Below are 13790 nucleotides of genomic sequence, written 5' to 3'. Positions count from 1 at the left end.
ATATTACAAATAAATATAACTTATTAATATTTAAAAATAAAATAAAAAATAATCATAATAACATTTAATATTAATGACTAAAGTATAAATAAAATATTAATATTTAAATTATCAATTTTTAATATTTTAAATAAATTATACATTATTAATGTTTAAAAACAAAATAATTTAAAAATAAATAATCATAATAACATTCAAATTATAAATAAAATATTAGTATTTTATAATGTTAATGATTAGATTATAAATAAAATATTAATATTTAAAAAATAAAATAAAACAATCATATATATATAATAAATGGTATTTTTGTTTTTTTATTTTTTATTCATTTCTTATTCCAGTTATTATTACCAATCAAATATTGCAATAAGTCATAATAATTATTTTTGCCATATTCCATTCGTTATACTAAATTACGTAATACCTATTTTGTTCTATTCTCATTTCATTCTATTCCCACGTAATACATATTCTATCTCATCCTTATTTATTCCACGAACCAAATGTGCTATTAGTAATTTAAAGGCTTAATCTTAGAAAGCTTTCTTAATTATTGAAAAAAATAAATAAATAAATTTTTTTATTACATTCATTTAAGTTATAATACTTTTATTTAATCCTAATAACTAATAGTTGTCTAATTAATTATGATTGATCAAAATGACACTTATCATATTTTCACTTTTTTAATCCAAAAAACATATCTATTAACTCTTTATTTAAAAATCTAAAGCCTATCTTATTTTTTAATAATATGATATCCATGATAATATTAATATAAATATTACATAATCATATCATTATATCATTTCATCATTTATTATGAATCATCAATACGTCACGTGATATTTTTATTAATAATAATTAACCAACCATTAATCATAAATACTTTTTTGATTCAAAATAAAAATATAAAAATTTTATTAAACATAATAAAAAATAAAAATTTATTTAAAATTTTCTGAAACCATTCATAAACCTAATTTAAATCTAGTTTTCACAATACTAACCTCTTAGCCGCATTTGGTAATTGATAGGTAAAAAGAATGTGACTTAAGAAAATGCCAAAATGGCTTCTTAGATATTAATCTAATTTAGCCGTTTTGAAAAAAAAAGTAAATGCCAAATTAAGATGTCAATATATATTAAAGTTTTTCTTATTAATCCTTTTCAGATAGGTTTCGTTGTTAAAGTTTTTCTTTAAGGAAAATGCTGAATTGCTCAAAATTAGGCAATGGGTGGTGCACCCTGCAGTGCACAGTTTGAAAAGAAGCGATTAGTACAGTACCCCCACCTACAGTGAATAGCCAACATCCTTGGTCATTGAGATGAGACCAATTAGATTCCACGAGATAGATTAGTTAGAGAATATATGTATTCATTATTCTATTACAAAATGTTTTCAAAGACAAATCAATGCCTAATTATAGAATTACAATCTCCATGCAAGTATCACTCACAGTATTCAGGTGATGTTGGCAACCGTCAATATTCTCAAGCCTTCAGCTTTTACTCACAAAGGAAGTGTTATTATGGAGATCATCAGCATTACTCCCGGACTACCCTGCTCCTTATGCTGCTAAATATTGCTAACAGAATGTTTTACTGTAACCAACAGAATTTTATTTAAACAACTAGTGGCAATTGAAACAGTTTATTAAGAGCATAGCGTAATCAATGTCTAAAGCATAGCCATTTAAAATATAGAACCATTTTCATATAACGCACTACTGATGCTAGACAACTTTGTTCAAGAAATCAGTTTGTAGAAACTTTTCAAGAATAGATAAAAAAATTTTGATATTTCTTATCAATACTCTTCAGTTGAAAATCTATGAACTACATCAAGTAAGGCATCAGGGTTTTTCACAACAACTAAAGTGTGTGTGTGTGTGTGTGTATAGATATACACACACACACCTATATATTCTATCACTTTAACATTCACACTAGTTAAAATCCAAAATCCCAAAATGTTCCAATAATAAAATGATGTAAAACCTTAAACCACCACTCCCCAGTCTCAAAGAAAATGCCAAAGGTGGCATGACACATGTAAATGGTAAATAGCTAACAAGACTTACCATTTGGAAAGAAACCCACCTCATACCAAAGGATATGAACTGAAGCAACTCTTTCAGTCCATGGCTCAATCCAACAACAATGACTATGAATCCAAAATCTGAATATATAACAAATATTCTTCTTGTCAAACATCAATCCATGCAAGCCTCTCCACACATCACCCATAGTACAAGATTGGGGGAAAAGAACATGTTACCCGGAGCACAGATTCTCATTCACTGAACATCATTAGGGGAAAAGGACAGCATCGGTTTTTCGTCATGCAGAATACATGAAAAATAATATATATAGTATTATATTACGCAAGAAAAATGTTTCTCTTACAGTACATCACTCTCATGGACACGAAGAGTTTCAAACTTGGAGTTCATTGAAGGGACTTAGAAGTACCCATCTAACAAAATCAAACAACCAACTGTGAAGTTAGAACATCATTTGGTCATAGTATGTAAATATAGATATTAAATAGACCAGTATCATCAATAATCAGAATGCATGAACTTGTTTTTCCAGAGAATCACAGAGTTAGAATGCAGCCCTGGAAGGCCAAATATGCGGTTCAAGGATAATAACATATTCTTGTCGATACTCAAGCATTTAATGCGAGAAGTCATTGCATAGAGAGAAAAAGAGAAAATGTGGAGCAAGGTTTAGAGCCAATTAATAATTATCCAGCCAAAAATGTTCCATTATTGGATATGCACAATCCAGAGATAAAAACATTTTCCAACTATTACAACTTTAATTCTCTTGTATTGACCCCAAAAAATAAAAGAATTCTCTTTCTATAAGTGCAACTGCAACCTATTAATTTACATACTAAAAATGGAGGGCACCTTTTAGTTAATCTTGATTTATCTGCAACAAGAAATAGAATGACCTATACCAGCATTTTCATAGATAAATCATATCTGAAACATTTATTAAAAAAAAAAGTCATACCAACAGCTAGGCTTAAGGGATCCTTTAGGGAATAAACCATGAATGTTGCCCCTTGGTCAACTGCAAGAGATGACAAACTTAACTCCATCATGGCTTTAGAAGCAGGGTATGGATGCTTCCAACATTGGCCATGAGATTTTCTGAGAAAGCATCAAGACATTCCTCAACATAAATTCCATATACTGCAAAAATAAAGCAAGTATAATATTCATACCCACCATCATGAGATGATTTACAACGTATATATAAAACTGCAAATACATACAATTCCAGTTGAAATGCATAAACCTGCCGGCACTATGTAGAAGTAAATTTCGACACAAAATCTGTTGAAACTTAAATATAGCTGAGTAACCAAGCTATACCCATTATTATTTCCGCAACTTGAATATTTATACAGTGGCATTCCTTATTGGATATCCTTCCCAATCACTAAAATGTATTTACATCTTTGCATTTAAATGCTATTATTTAATAATGTCCCACAGACGATCCAACTAATAACATACCACTACAAAATTGGTAAGGGAGAAAGAAAATGAAAAAGAATGAAAACTTATAGCATAAGGACAGGACATGAAACAAATAAACCATTTACAAAAATTAACTATCTAGTATCTTTATATATCTGCACCATTGAACTAAGATATAACATTATTGCATAACCAAATAGAAAAGTAATTCATTAAATCTAAAAACAACTAAAAAAAAAGCTATTTTCCTCATGTCTCAATTTTCTTAGCTCCTTCAAATATCATCATTTGAAATATTAAGAGCATGGGCAAAGCTGTTCCTTGACAAAGACTACAAATTTCTAAGCTTTCCAACAATAAACACCACAAGAATTTCACATCAATTCATCAACAGACACCACAATTTAAAAACTATCCAAACAAAAGAACAAACAAGAAAAAAATATCAAGCCTCAATAAAGCAACAAACTTACAACGACAAGAAGTCACCAAATAGGGTCCACATGAGCCGAACCATATCAGCCTACCACAAGGCAAGTTCAATTCAAAACAACTGTATGGGAGCATATACTTCAACTATAATCCAAATTCCATGATATAATACTAAAATCAATAAATGCAAAACAAAATTACATAGTCAGTGGAATGGTTGTTACTGGTGAAATTGTTTCCACCTTCCACTTCCTCAAATATTAAGGGAAAAAAAATAAAAGAGGAAATATGAACTTATAATGAAAACAGAAAAATGCTTCATCTTTCATTCATACTCAACAAAATGAAAGGTCACAAGCACTTTTGGTCTCGGGCAAAAGCGATGGAGGGGATTGCTTAATGCAGTTGAACACGACCAACTATTTAAAAAAAGGACCAAACAGAACATGTTAAATGGCAAGTTAAAAATAAAAAACTATTGAAATCACTAAAAGAAACATAACCAAATCCAATCAGCTTTTCTAATCTAATATTTTGAGCAAATAGTGGCAACAATTTTTGAAATATACAAACCTATTATGAGAGAAATAAGCGTTAGAAGCTAGTAGCAGTAGCAAAAACCAGATTAAAAAATATATATAGTTAACATTTCTCTTTATTTTTTCTACCAAAGAATCTAGTTTTTTAATAAAATGAAACTAAAGTTCAGCTACCACACATTTCGTATAAGAAAACAATCCTCAAACCAAAACCAAATAAACATCATAATATACCATTGGCTAAAATTTATAAACTACATGTGGAAGATAGAGAACTAAAAACTTTCTACTAAAAATAAAGGTAGACTCTAACCCCACCTATACTCCTTGTGGCTTCCAGCTTTTTCAACATAACACCATGTGATTTCTTTTTCTCGTTTAGCACCTTATGGATAGCTTCTATTTCCACAAGGGATTAAGTTATTAATTTTATCTAGTAAAATTACAAAAATACTCTTTTAAATGAACAAATAGACTAACTTTGAATTAAAACTATTTTGGTATTTTTTACTAAGCAAAAGGTATTAATTGAAAAAAAATCCACAAGATGCTAATTGAAAAAAAAAAACACTGAATTGTCCTTTAGAAAAGTTAAAACCATAAAAGGTGTAAATGAAGTTTATTCTAAAAATAAATGAAGAAATTCCAAACTGTTTGATTAAAGGATGTTAACAAATTCTAAAATAGTTTTTAAAAAGCAAAGTTAAGAACTGACCTTGAAGACCATGGTGCTCATTGGAGGAAGGCTGGTATGGAGGAAAAACCCATGGCACATGGGGGAAGACATTGACAATGCAACGCAACAGTTTGAGGGGGACAACCCACAGAAATCCAAGCTAGGAGGTGTGTAACGGCTTTCTGGAAAAGTACGAGTGCTGACCAAGAGGGCAGTGAGCAGCAACTAGAGAGAGGGGATTTAGAGAGAAGATGAAAAATAAAAAGTGGCTTAGGGTTAGGATTCTTTCACATTTTGCTTTTGGTTTCCCCAACTTAATTGTATACATTTTTTAATTACACAAGTAAATTGAATTAGATTTGAAATTTTGGTTTGGTTGGGCCTTTCGGTTTAAACAATAAATTGAGTTGAATTTGATCATTTATTTGTAATGCAATGTGTTTGAGCTACATCCACTAAACAATTCCAAAATCTGGCTTATTTTTGGGGGCTTCTTTAACAATATGGTTAATTTGCATTTTTCAGTGTCTGATGGAGAAAAACAAACCAGACAAACTAAATTTCTGTCAAAAACTGAATCAAACCAACCCGAACACCTCAGTTAGTGTCGATTTTCTTAGTTTGCTTTTGCACAGCCCTACCCAATACTAAAATGATGGACAACCGTAAATTACCACCCCCTAATCTCACAGAAAATGCCAATGCAAATAGCAAAAAAATCTTACCAATTGGAAGTACAAAGCTGATATTAAAAGATATGAACCAAATCACCTCTTTGAGTCCATGGCTGCTGCATTCAACAAGAATGTTTAGGAATCCAATATCTGAATATATAAACAGACACTCTTCTCATTGACAAGTCTTTCAATGCATCAGCCACCGTACATGATTAGGGGATAACTTCATGCTACCCGCAGCATGGATTCTCATCCACTATACATTATTAGGGGAAAAGTACATGTCAACTACAGCATGGATTTTTGTCATGCAAAATTCATAAAGATGAAAACATTTAGTATTACGCAAGGAAAAAAAAATAAAACCCTTACAGCACATTACACTCATGAGCAGGGAAATATTTTCGAACTTGGAGTTCATCAAAGGGACTTATGAGTACCCATCTAACTAAATCAAGCAACCACCTATGATGTTAGAACACCATTTGATCATAGTATGTAACCATAGCTATTTAACTAGAAAAATATCATCAAATCATCAGAATGTAAAAACTTGTTTACATGCAGAGACAGTAAGATCAAATGTAGCACCCAATAGGCCAAAATTGTATGTGTACAGTTAAGAGATGGTAACATATTCTTGTCAACATTCAAGCATTTAAGGTTAGAAGATTTTGAACGAGAGAAAGCAGATTTACTATACATCCAACCTGCATTATAACTTAAATTTTCATGTATTGTTTAAAAAAAAAAGAAGAATTAATTTACATGTTAAAACTGTAGGGCATCTTTTAAGATTATCCTGTTTTAATCTGCAACAAGAGATACAATGACAAATACTAGCATCTCCATATATAAATCAAATTTTAAAAATAACTCATACCAACAGCAGGGATTAAGAGTTCCTTTAGGAAAAAACCATGGATATTGCCCCCTGGTCAACTGCAAAGATGACAAAACTCAACCCTATCATGGCTTTAGAAGCAAGATATGGGTGCCTCCAACATTGACCATGAGATTTCTGAGAAAGCATCAAGATATTCCTCAACATTAATCCATATACTGCTGAAATAAAGCAAGTATAACATTCATAACCATCATCATGAGATGATGTAGAACACTTTCACATGCATTAAACTACAAGTATATAAAACACCAGCTAGAATCCATAAACTAGCCAGCACCACATCACAATTTACAAGATCCCAGTTAGCGAGCATGAATGAAAAAGGTCATTTTTCATCCTTTGATAAATAACATGAGCAAGGTCAAATTAATCTTAGAGGACAAAAACTTTGAAAACAAATATGTTGAAAAACAGGAAATACATGTTACTATTTCAGGCACTTGAATCAGTAAGAGGCCAGATTCATTTTAGGGCATCCTTCCCAGTAACTAAAAACGTATTTCATAGCTTTGCATTTTAATGTTACTCAACAATTCCACTCAGGGAAAGTAGATTTTTACTGTGTTGAAATTTATGATGCATATCCACCAAACAATATGCTACATCTGCAAAAGGTGAGAAGCGAAAATGAAAAGAAAGGAAAAGGAAAATCATATAAAAAAATGAAACTTCTGTCATGGAGACAGGAGAAGAAAATAGTAAAACAATTACAAATTGAAAATTTCAAGTATCTTTACAATATAACACTATTGCATAACCAGATAGAAAAATAATTCATTTAAATTCCTTAAATCTAGTAACAACTAATAAAATGCCTGTTATCATCATGTCTCAACTTTCTTAACTCCCTCAAATGTTCATCATTTGAAATATTAAGAACACAACGGAGATTGGTCACCTTTTCTTCTTCTTCCCAAGTCAAAGGCCCAGAAGCATGCAATGCTCTAAGAGCCTGCTGATAGGCCTGTAGCTCTGAACTATGATAATCTGTTCCCAATTTCACACTAGTGGAAACTGAACATCCTCCTCCACATCTCTGCTTAGAATACGAGTCTGCGTCACTACAATAATCCTTCAAGTCTTCACAACCATTTGTTACAAAACTACGAGACAAGTTATGATCATTGTTCCCTAAACCACTACAACTACCAACAGACGACGCGCAACTCATGGTATCATCAATTCTATAACAAGAAGGTGGCTTACATATTTCACCCAATATATTTTTGGGGGAAACAAATGCATCTACCTTTTCAGAGGCCGGCGAAGGAAGCCGAATAATTATTCTTTGAACACCAACACCACCTTTTTCAGTGATCCTCTTCTTCTGCCCACCAACATTCGAAAAGCCAGGCAAAGATCTTTTTCTCCTCGGCGGCCCTGTGAAATTTGACGAACCCTGTCAAAAATAACAAATAGGGTAAGAATCAACAACTTACATAGAAAAAAATGAAAGAAAAAAGTTAAAATTAATGTAAAAGAAAAGACAAGGAGTTGAAAAAAAATTACTTTTCCAATGAGGAACCAGTTGCCATCTTCCCAAGATTGTCGAACACGCAATCGATATTTATGTGCACTGAGTTCGCTATTCGATCCAAGAATCCTAACAAAAAAGTTGTTTTCACTGAAAACCCTTACTATCACCGCCGGTTTCCAACACAATTCGTCGAACACCTCTACGACATCGCCAGAAACCCAATCATTGGTCCCGTTTACCGGAGGAGGGCAAGGCCTAATCGCTTTCCGAGGGACTCTCTTGACCGCTGCCGCCTCACCAGTGTTCGGAAACCAACCGTACTTGACGCTGTACGTATGACCGTTGCCGGAGATAATCTCGGCACACCGCCACGCGCTGGTTGAGACCTCCTCCTTGGTCAATACCTCAACTTTGCTACCTTTCTTGAATCTCATGACGGGCGAATTTGATTTGAAAGTGTAAAAAGAAAAGAAGAAGAAAAATAATTGCCTTGGAATTTGTGAAAGAATGGAAATTTTTGGGAAGTGGCGTTGCGTTGAATTTGGGCTTATATAGTGGGCTGGTATTTGCCTTGATGGATTAGGAGAGATTATGATGATCGGACGGTGGATGAAGGAGGGATTACAAGGATCTAGCGGTGAAGAAGGGACTAATTGGTCGTCAGGTTAAGGCTGTTAGGGTACTAAAAAAAGGAAGAAGTTTCCTTGCCGGTTACAGCTTACTGCTACCTAAAAAAAGAAAAATGGATGGATCTAGTTTTTGTTTCCTTTTTTTATTTAGTTTAATTTAATTTAACTTTTACAAGTTGTTTATGACCTAATTATTTGGTCATATCAATAAATATTTGGATTTGTATTTTACATAATATAAAAATAATCTGCATTAATTAATAGTATACTGAGTCAAAGTTGTCCCCCCACTTAGTAGACTAAATCTAATTCATTCAAAGTTTAAAAGTCAAATAATAATACTGCTAACTATTTCAAATAATAATAATAATAATAATACTAACAAGGAACATGCTAAATTGTGAGCATATTGGTAAATTTAAAATCATATTGAAGGCTCATATTAAATTTCATATCTTGAGGTGGAATTTGTGAAATTCCTTTATTATTGAGTAAGATATCAACATTTATTATGTTTTTCTATTTTTTTTAAAATTCTAACTTCAAAAAACTTATTTTTAACTATTTATTGACTTTTTCATATCATTAATAATATCTATACATTTTTAGTCTAATGACAGCCATTTTGCTTTTTTTTTTTCATTTTTCTCTTTTCCATCCGCAATATCATTAATTTTCTTGTATAATTACTTTTTCTGTCTTATCAAATTTCAATACTTAAAATTTCATTCTATAAATAAATAAATGAAGGGAAGGAAAGAGAGAAGAAAAAGAAAAAATATGATAAAAATAATTTGTGATGTTTACATTATATTTTAAATCAAAATTATTCACATTATAATTTTAAATACTCAAAGCTAACAAATAAAAATTTTAAATAATAACAAACATATAAAAAAAAGAAATTAAATAAAAAAACTAAAAAAAAAAGTGTGTGGATCATGAAGACGACAATCTTTTGTAATAAAAAAGGTTTCGGGAATTTTATTTTTTTCATCTATTCTTGATTCTTTTTCATTTTATTTTTTGTATATATATTCTTTTTCAATACAATTTAGAATAATTTGTGGCTTTTGATAAAAAAAAAGTAAGAGGACAAATCATAAAAAAAAATTCTCCTCATAATTCATTTATTTTGATTTTTTTCTTTAAAATTTTATAATTTATTTTAATTTGGTAAAAACTACTAATTACGTGTCAAAATATGATCAATTAATTAGACTATGTAGTTCGAAAAAGGAAAATAGTTAAAAAAGGTTCTGTTGTGTTGTTAACGCAACCTCTAACCATGTTTTTAAGGCCATTTGGTTGTTCCTCTCTTTTCTCAACAGTCAACATCTTTGACTTGTTGGGTGGGAGGACAACGTTGCCATAATTGACCATGCGCTCCTTTGTAAAATTATATATTTCTTCTATTTTCAATGTTTAATTTTATTAATGTACAAAAAAGACATGTATATTTTTTTATGTTGAAAATTCTCACAGGGCCCAGTTACCCTGTTTTCATTTTATTAATAATTAATAAAAATAAGTACAGTCGAAAAAGGATCGAAACTTAACCTCCAAAATTACATAAGAAAGAAGAAATGGAATTCCTAATACATGAAATACCATTTTTGCAATGATTACTAATGTCAAAGATAAGTAATTTACCTGTTTACAAGAAGCTAAGGAAATTTCATAAAAAAATGAAAATAAAAATAAAGATAAAATTAAAAGTTAGGAGTACTACTCCTTTATATTTATTTAAACCGCACATAAGGTAAATTTAATTTGTCTAATCTAAAAATTCCTCTAAGCTCACCTTCGACTTGTGTAAATTCTTGCAGGTTCTGGTGTGAATATCCCTGATTAGAGAGATGATCTGCAGCTTGGTTCCTTTCTCTGTGGATGTGTGAAATCCAGAAAGAGAAACGACTTAAGCATTTTCAGATGGAAGCCAACAAATATCGAGTTTGAGATGAACCTTTATGTCCCTCAGGTATCATTTGCACAACTACTTTTGCATCCATTTCTATCCAAATTTTAGATACATTATACTCAATACATATAAGTAATCCTCGATGTGGTGCCATTAACTCTACCTATAATGAATTATAAGGTCTCAAATTTTCAGAAAAGCAAAAAATCATAGTACTTATATGGTCCCTAAGGAGTTCACCACCAGAAGCATTTTGAAAAGCATTTTTGGAACTGCCATCGACATTCAACTTTAGCTAACCTATCAATGGTCGAGACCAGTGGATAATCTTTGGAGGATCATGTCTCTTCCGTTCAAACCGAAAACCCCAATGTGTAGCAATATCAAGATCTCCACTCCATTGCCATTGACGTAACAAGTTACCCTGAAAAAGCTGCCGTAATATTTTTATAACCCACAAAATAACTCTATCAAGATGCATTCTGAGGCCTCTATGCTTTGCATCATTTTTTTTCAGCCCAAAAGAACCAAAAAATCAACAAAGGCAATAATATTCTAATATGACCAGGTTTTGAGTAATCCCTAGAATAATGACAATAGTGGAAAATGTGCATAACATTTCAAGGGTTGTTAACATAGATTTGAAAGAATTTTACAAAATAATTCCAAACTTGTTGTGCAACCGGCCCACCCCAAAAAACATGCATAACCGTCTCCTTTAATCGGCAACATAGACATTTTGATGCTAACTGAAAGCCTTTTGATTTCATCCGTAACTCCATAAGAATCCAATTATTCACCAAACGCCATAAGAAAAACGAAACAGTAAGTGGGATGCTCTTGTGCCAAATAAACTTACCTAATGGATGAATAGGTTGTCTTTGGCGAAGTAGTTCCTATGCACTCTTGGTTGAAAATTCTCCATTTGGAGTTAAAGCCCAGTATGCCAAATCCTCTTGTGTACAACTTATAGGGACCTTCAATATCTCATTAATAAAATTAGCTGGTAATACAGCTCTAAGCTTATCCACATCCAATCATTATCATGATAGAAATAATTAACTTTAATCATGGAAGTAGAAAATGCAAGGAAAGAGTTTACCAAGGGCTCATCACCCAACCAAATATCATGCCAAAAAAGTAAGTTACCCTTACCAATCCGCCACCTTATCTGCTGCCCTGTTGTGTCCTTCCCACTGATCATTCGTTTCCATATGGTGGAGTCATGTGGTTTGGTAGACATTGTGTGAGAAATTTAACCAGTACAATATTTTGCTCTCATATATTGAATCCACAAGTTACTGCAAGTCTGAAATCTCCACCAAAGTTTCGTAGTGAAAGCCTCAAAAACATCATTCAAGCTACAAATGTCTAAACCACCTTCAAAACAAGGTATAGCTATTTTTCCCCATGCTGTCCAATGCATCTTTTTGCTGTCCAAAGAACCTCCCCAAATAAAGGCATTAAAAAGACGCTCAATTCTCTCAATTACTATCACTGGCGGCTTTAGCACTTGAAGCAAATAAATCGACAAAAATGATAGTACACTATTTAATAGAGTAATGCGCCCTCTTGGAGACAAGATTTTATTTTCCCAACTTGTAATGCGATTTCAGATCTTATTAATAAGGGAATAAAAAAGCAACACATTTTTGGGTCCTTTGTATACGGGAGCTCCCAGATACATGATAGGTAACATTTTCTGTTGAAATCCTGTGGCTTGAGCTATAATCTGACACCTCGAGTGGGACATATTATTGGTTGTGATGAAACAACTTTTGCTGGGATTAAGCTTCTGCCTGGAGCTCTATTCATATTCCTGCAAAAACAATAATACTTTTTGCAAGGCTGCTTTGCTTCCGTTAGTAAAAATCGTGACATCATCCGCAAAAGTAAGGTGACTTATATTTATAGAACATCCAGATTGATAATGCAATGAGCAGAATTGAGAGAATAGATTATTTAAGCCACAAGATAAATATTCAGCAGCAAGAATGAATAGTAAAGACGAAATTGCATCTCCTTATCATAGGCCTCTCTCTGATTTAAAGTACCCAACCAACTGCCCATTAATCAGTAAAGAAAACCAGTAATTCGAAATGCAGCTTTTAATCATATCTATCCACTGAGCATTAAAACCAAATTTCTCCTTCATCAAATATAAAAAATCCAAGTGTAACCGATCATAAGCTTTCATCATGTCCAGTTTAAAACAATATTACCTCCTCTTGATTTATGATCCAGCTTACCGATCAACTCTTGAGCCAAGAGTATGTTGTCACTGATTAGTCTACCACTCATAAAAGCACTCTGATTTTCAATTATTAGGGATGGCAATACTGCAGACAATCGATTTGCCAATAGCTTAGTAATTATTTTGTTGAGGACAGTACATAAGCTAATTGGACGAAAATCCCTCCATTGCATTGCATTTGGTTTTTTAGGGAGTAAAATCGGAGTTGTAAAAGTTACTCCTTGTGGCATCCCTGCTCCTCTGAAAAATCCTGAACAGCATTAAAGAGGTCATTGTTAGCTCCATTAGTTTTTAATGATAACAAAACATTCCCATTTATTTGTGTCTAATACTTTTACTTGAGTGTGCAGAAAATTAATATATGAAATTAATTTATTAACTCTTCAAAGAGTATTTTTGAAAAAAAAAAGAGATAAAATCAACAAAATGTAACTAAATAACAAGGAGAAAGCTTATTGGTGAAACAAAGAATAACATTGATTGATCAAATTTCAAATTGGAGAAATGATGGGCTGAAGAGTTTGAGAAACAGAATCAATTTAGTCAACCAAGTCAGTTGACTAAGTGCTCTCTGCTAGTGTCACGACCCGGAACTCCCATCGAGCCAGTGACAACCGCCGCGACGTCTCGATCGACATTCATTACCCGGAATGTCAACCGGAACCTCGCAAGGCTTTAATATCAGCTTCTCATTTCCCCTGTGGATAACTGTTTCCAAATACCACATTCTAAAAGATTTTAAACTGTTTCCAACTTAAACAAATAAAATAATAAT

General features: G+C 32.0%; 1 protein-coding gene across 25 annotated transcripts; it reads right to left on the bottom strand.

Moving 5' to 3' along the window:
• On the bottom strand, positions 1330 to 8824 carry LOC18595777. 25 transcript variants are annotated; one of them, XM_018123548.1, is made up of 6 exons: positions 8244 to 8819; positions 7633 to 8133; positions 5190 to 6848; positions 2413 to 4873; positions 2285 to 2306; positions 1330 to 2185 (listed from the first exon to the last, which is right to left on the bottom strand). In XM_018123548.1, the coding sequence occupies exons 1-3, from the start codon at positions 8643 to 8645 to the stop codon at positions 6735 to 6737; spliced, it is 1017 nt and encodes a 338-aa protein (XP_017979037.1). In that variant the 5' UTR covers positions 8646 to 8819; the 3' UTR covers positions 1330 to 2185; positions 2285 to 2306; positions 2413 to 4873; positions 5190 to 6734. The 25 variants fall into 25 exon arrangements, with proteins under 25 accessions (XP_017979037.1, XP_017979031.1, XP_017979041.1 ...); XM_018123542.1 differs by having other exon boundaries at positions 1330 to 2306; positions 2413 to 2482; positions 3031 to 4873; XM_018123552.1 differs by having other exon boundaries at positions 1330 to 4873; positions 7633 to 7770; positions 7984 to 8133; positions 8244 to 8824.

Source organism: Theobroma cacao, chromosome 6 (genome assembly GCF_000208745.1).
Source record: "Theobroma cacao cultivar B97-61/B2 chromosome 6, Criollo_cocoa_genome_V2, whole genome shotgun sequence".
Taxonomy (NCBI): domain Eukaryota; kingdom Viridiplantae; phylum Streptophyta; class Magnoliopsida; order Malvales; family Malvaceae; genus Theobroma; species Theobroma cacao.
This window is presented reverse-complemented; position numbering and strand designations above follow the sequence as displayed.

What these genes read in the sequence shown, in the direction of transcription:
- LOC18595777 (XM_018123529.1), bottom strand. Translation starts at nt 8,645, where the DNA reads ATGAGATTCAAGAAAGGTAGCAAAGTTGAGGTATTGACCAAGGAGGAG. An exon ending in ACTGGTTCCTCATTGGAAAA is followed by an intron (nt 8,134 to 8,243) that starts GTAATTTTTTTT and finishes TATTTTTGACAG; the next exon opens with GGTTCGTCAAATTTCACAGG. An exon ending in CTTGGGAAGAAGAAGAAAAG is followed by an intron (nt 6,849 to 7,632) that starts GTGACCAATCTC and finishes ATGCTTTCTCAG; the next exon opens with AAATCTCATGGTCAATGTTG.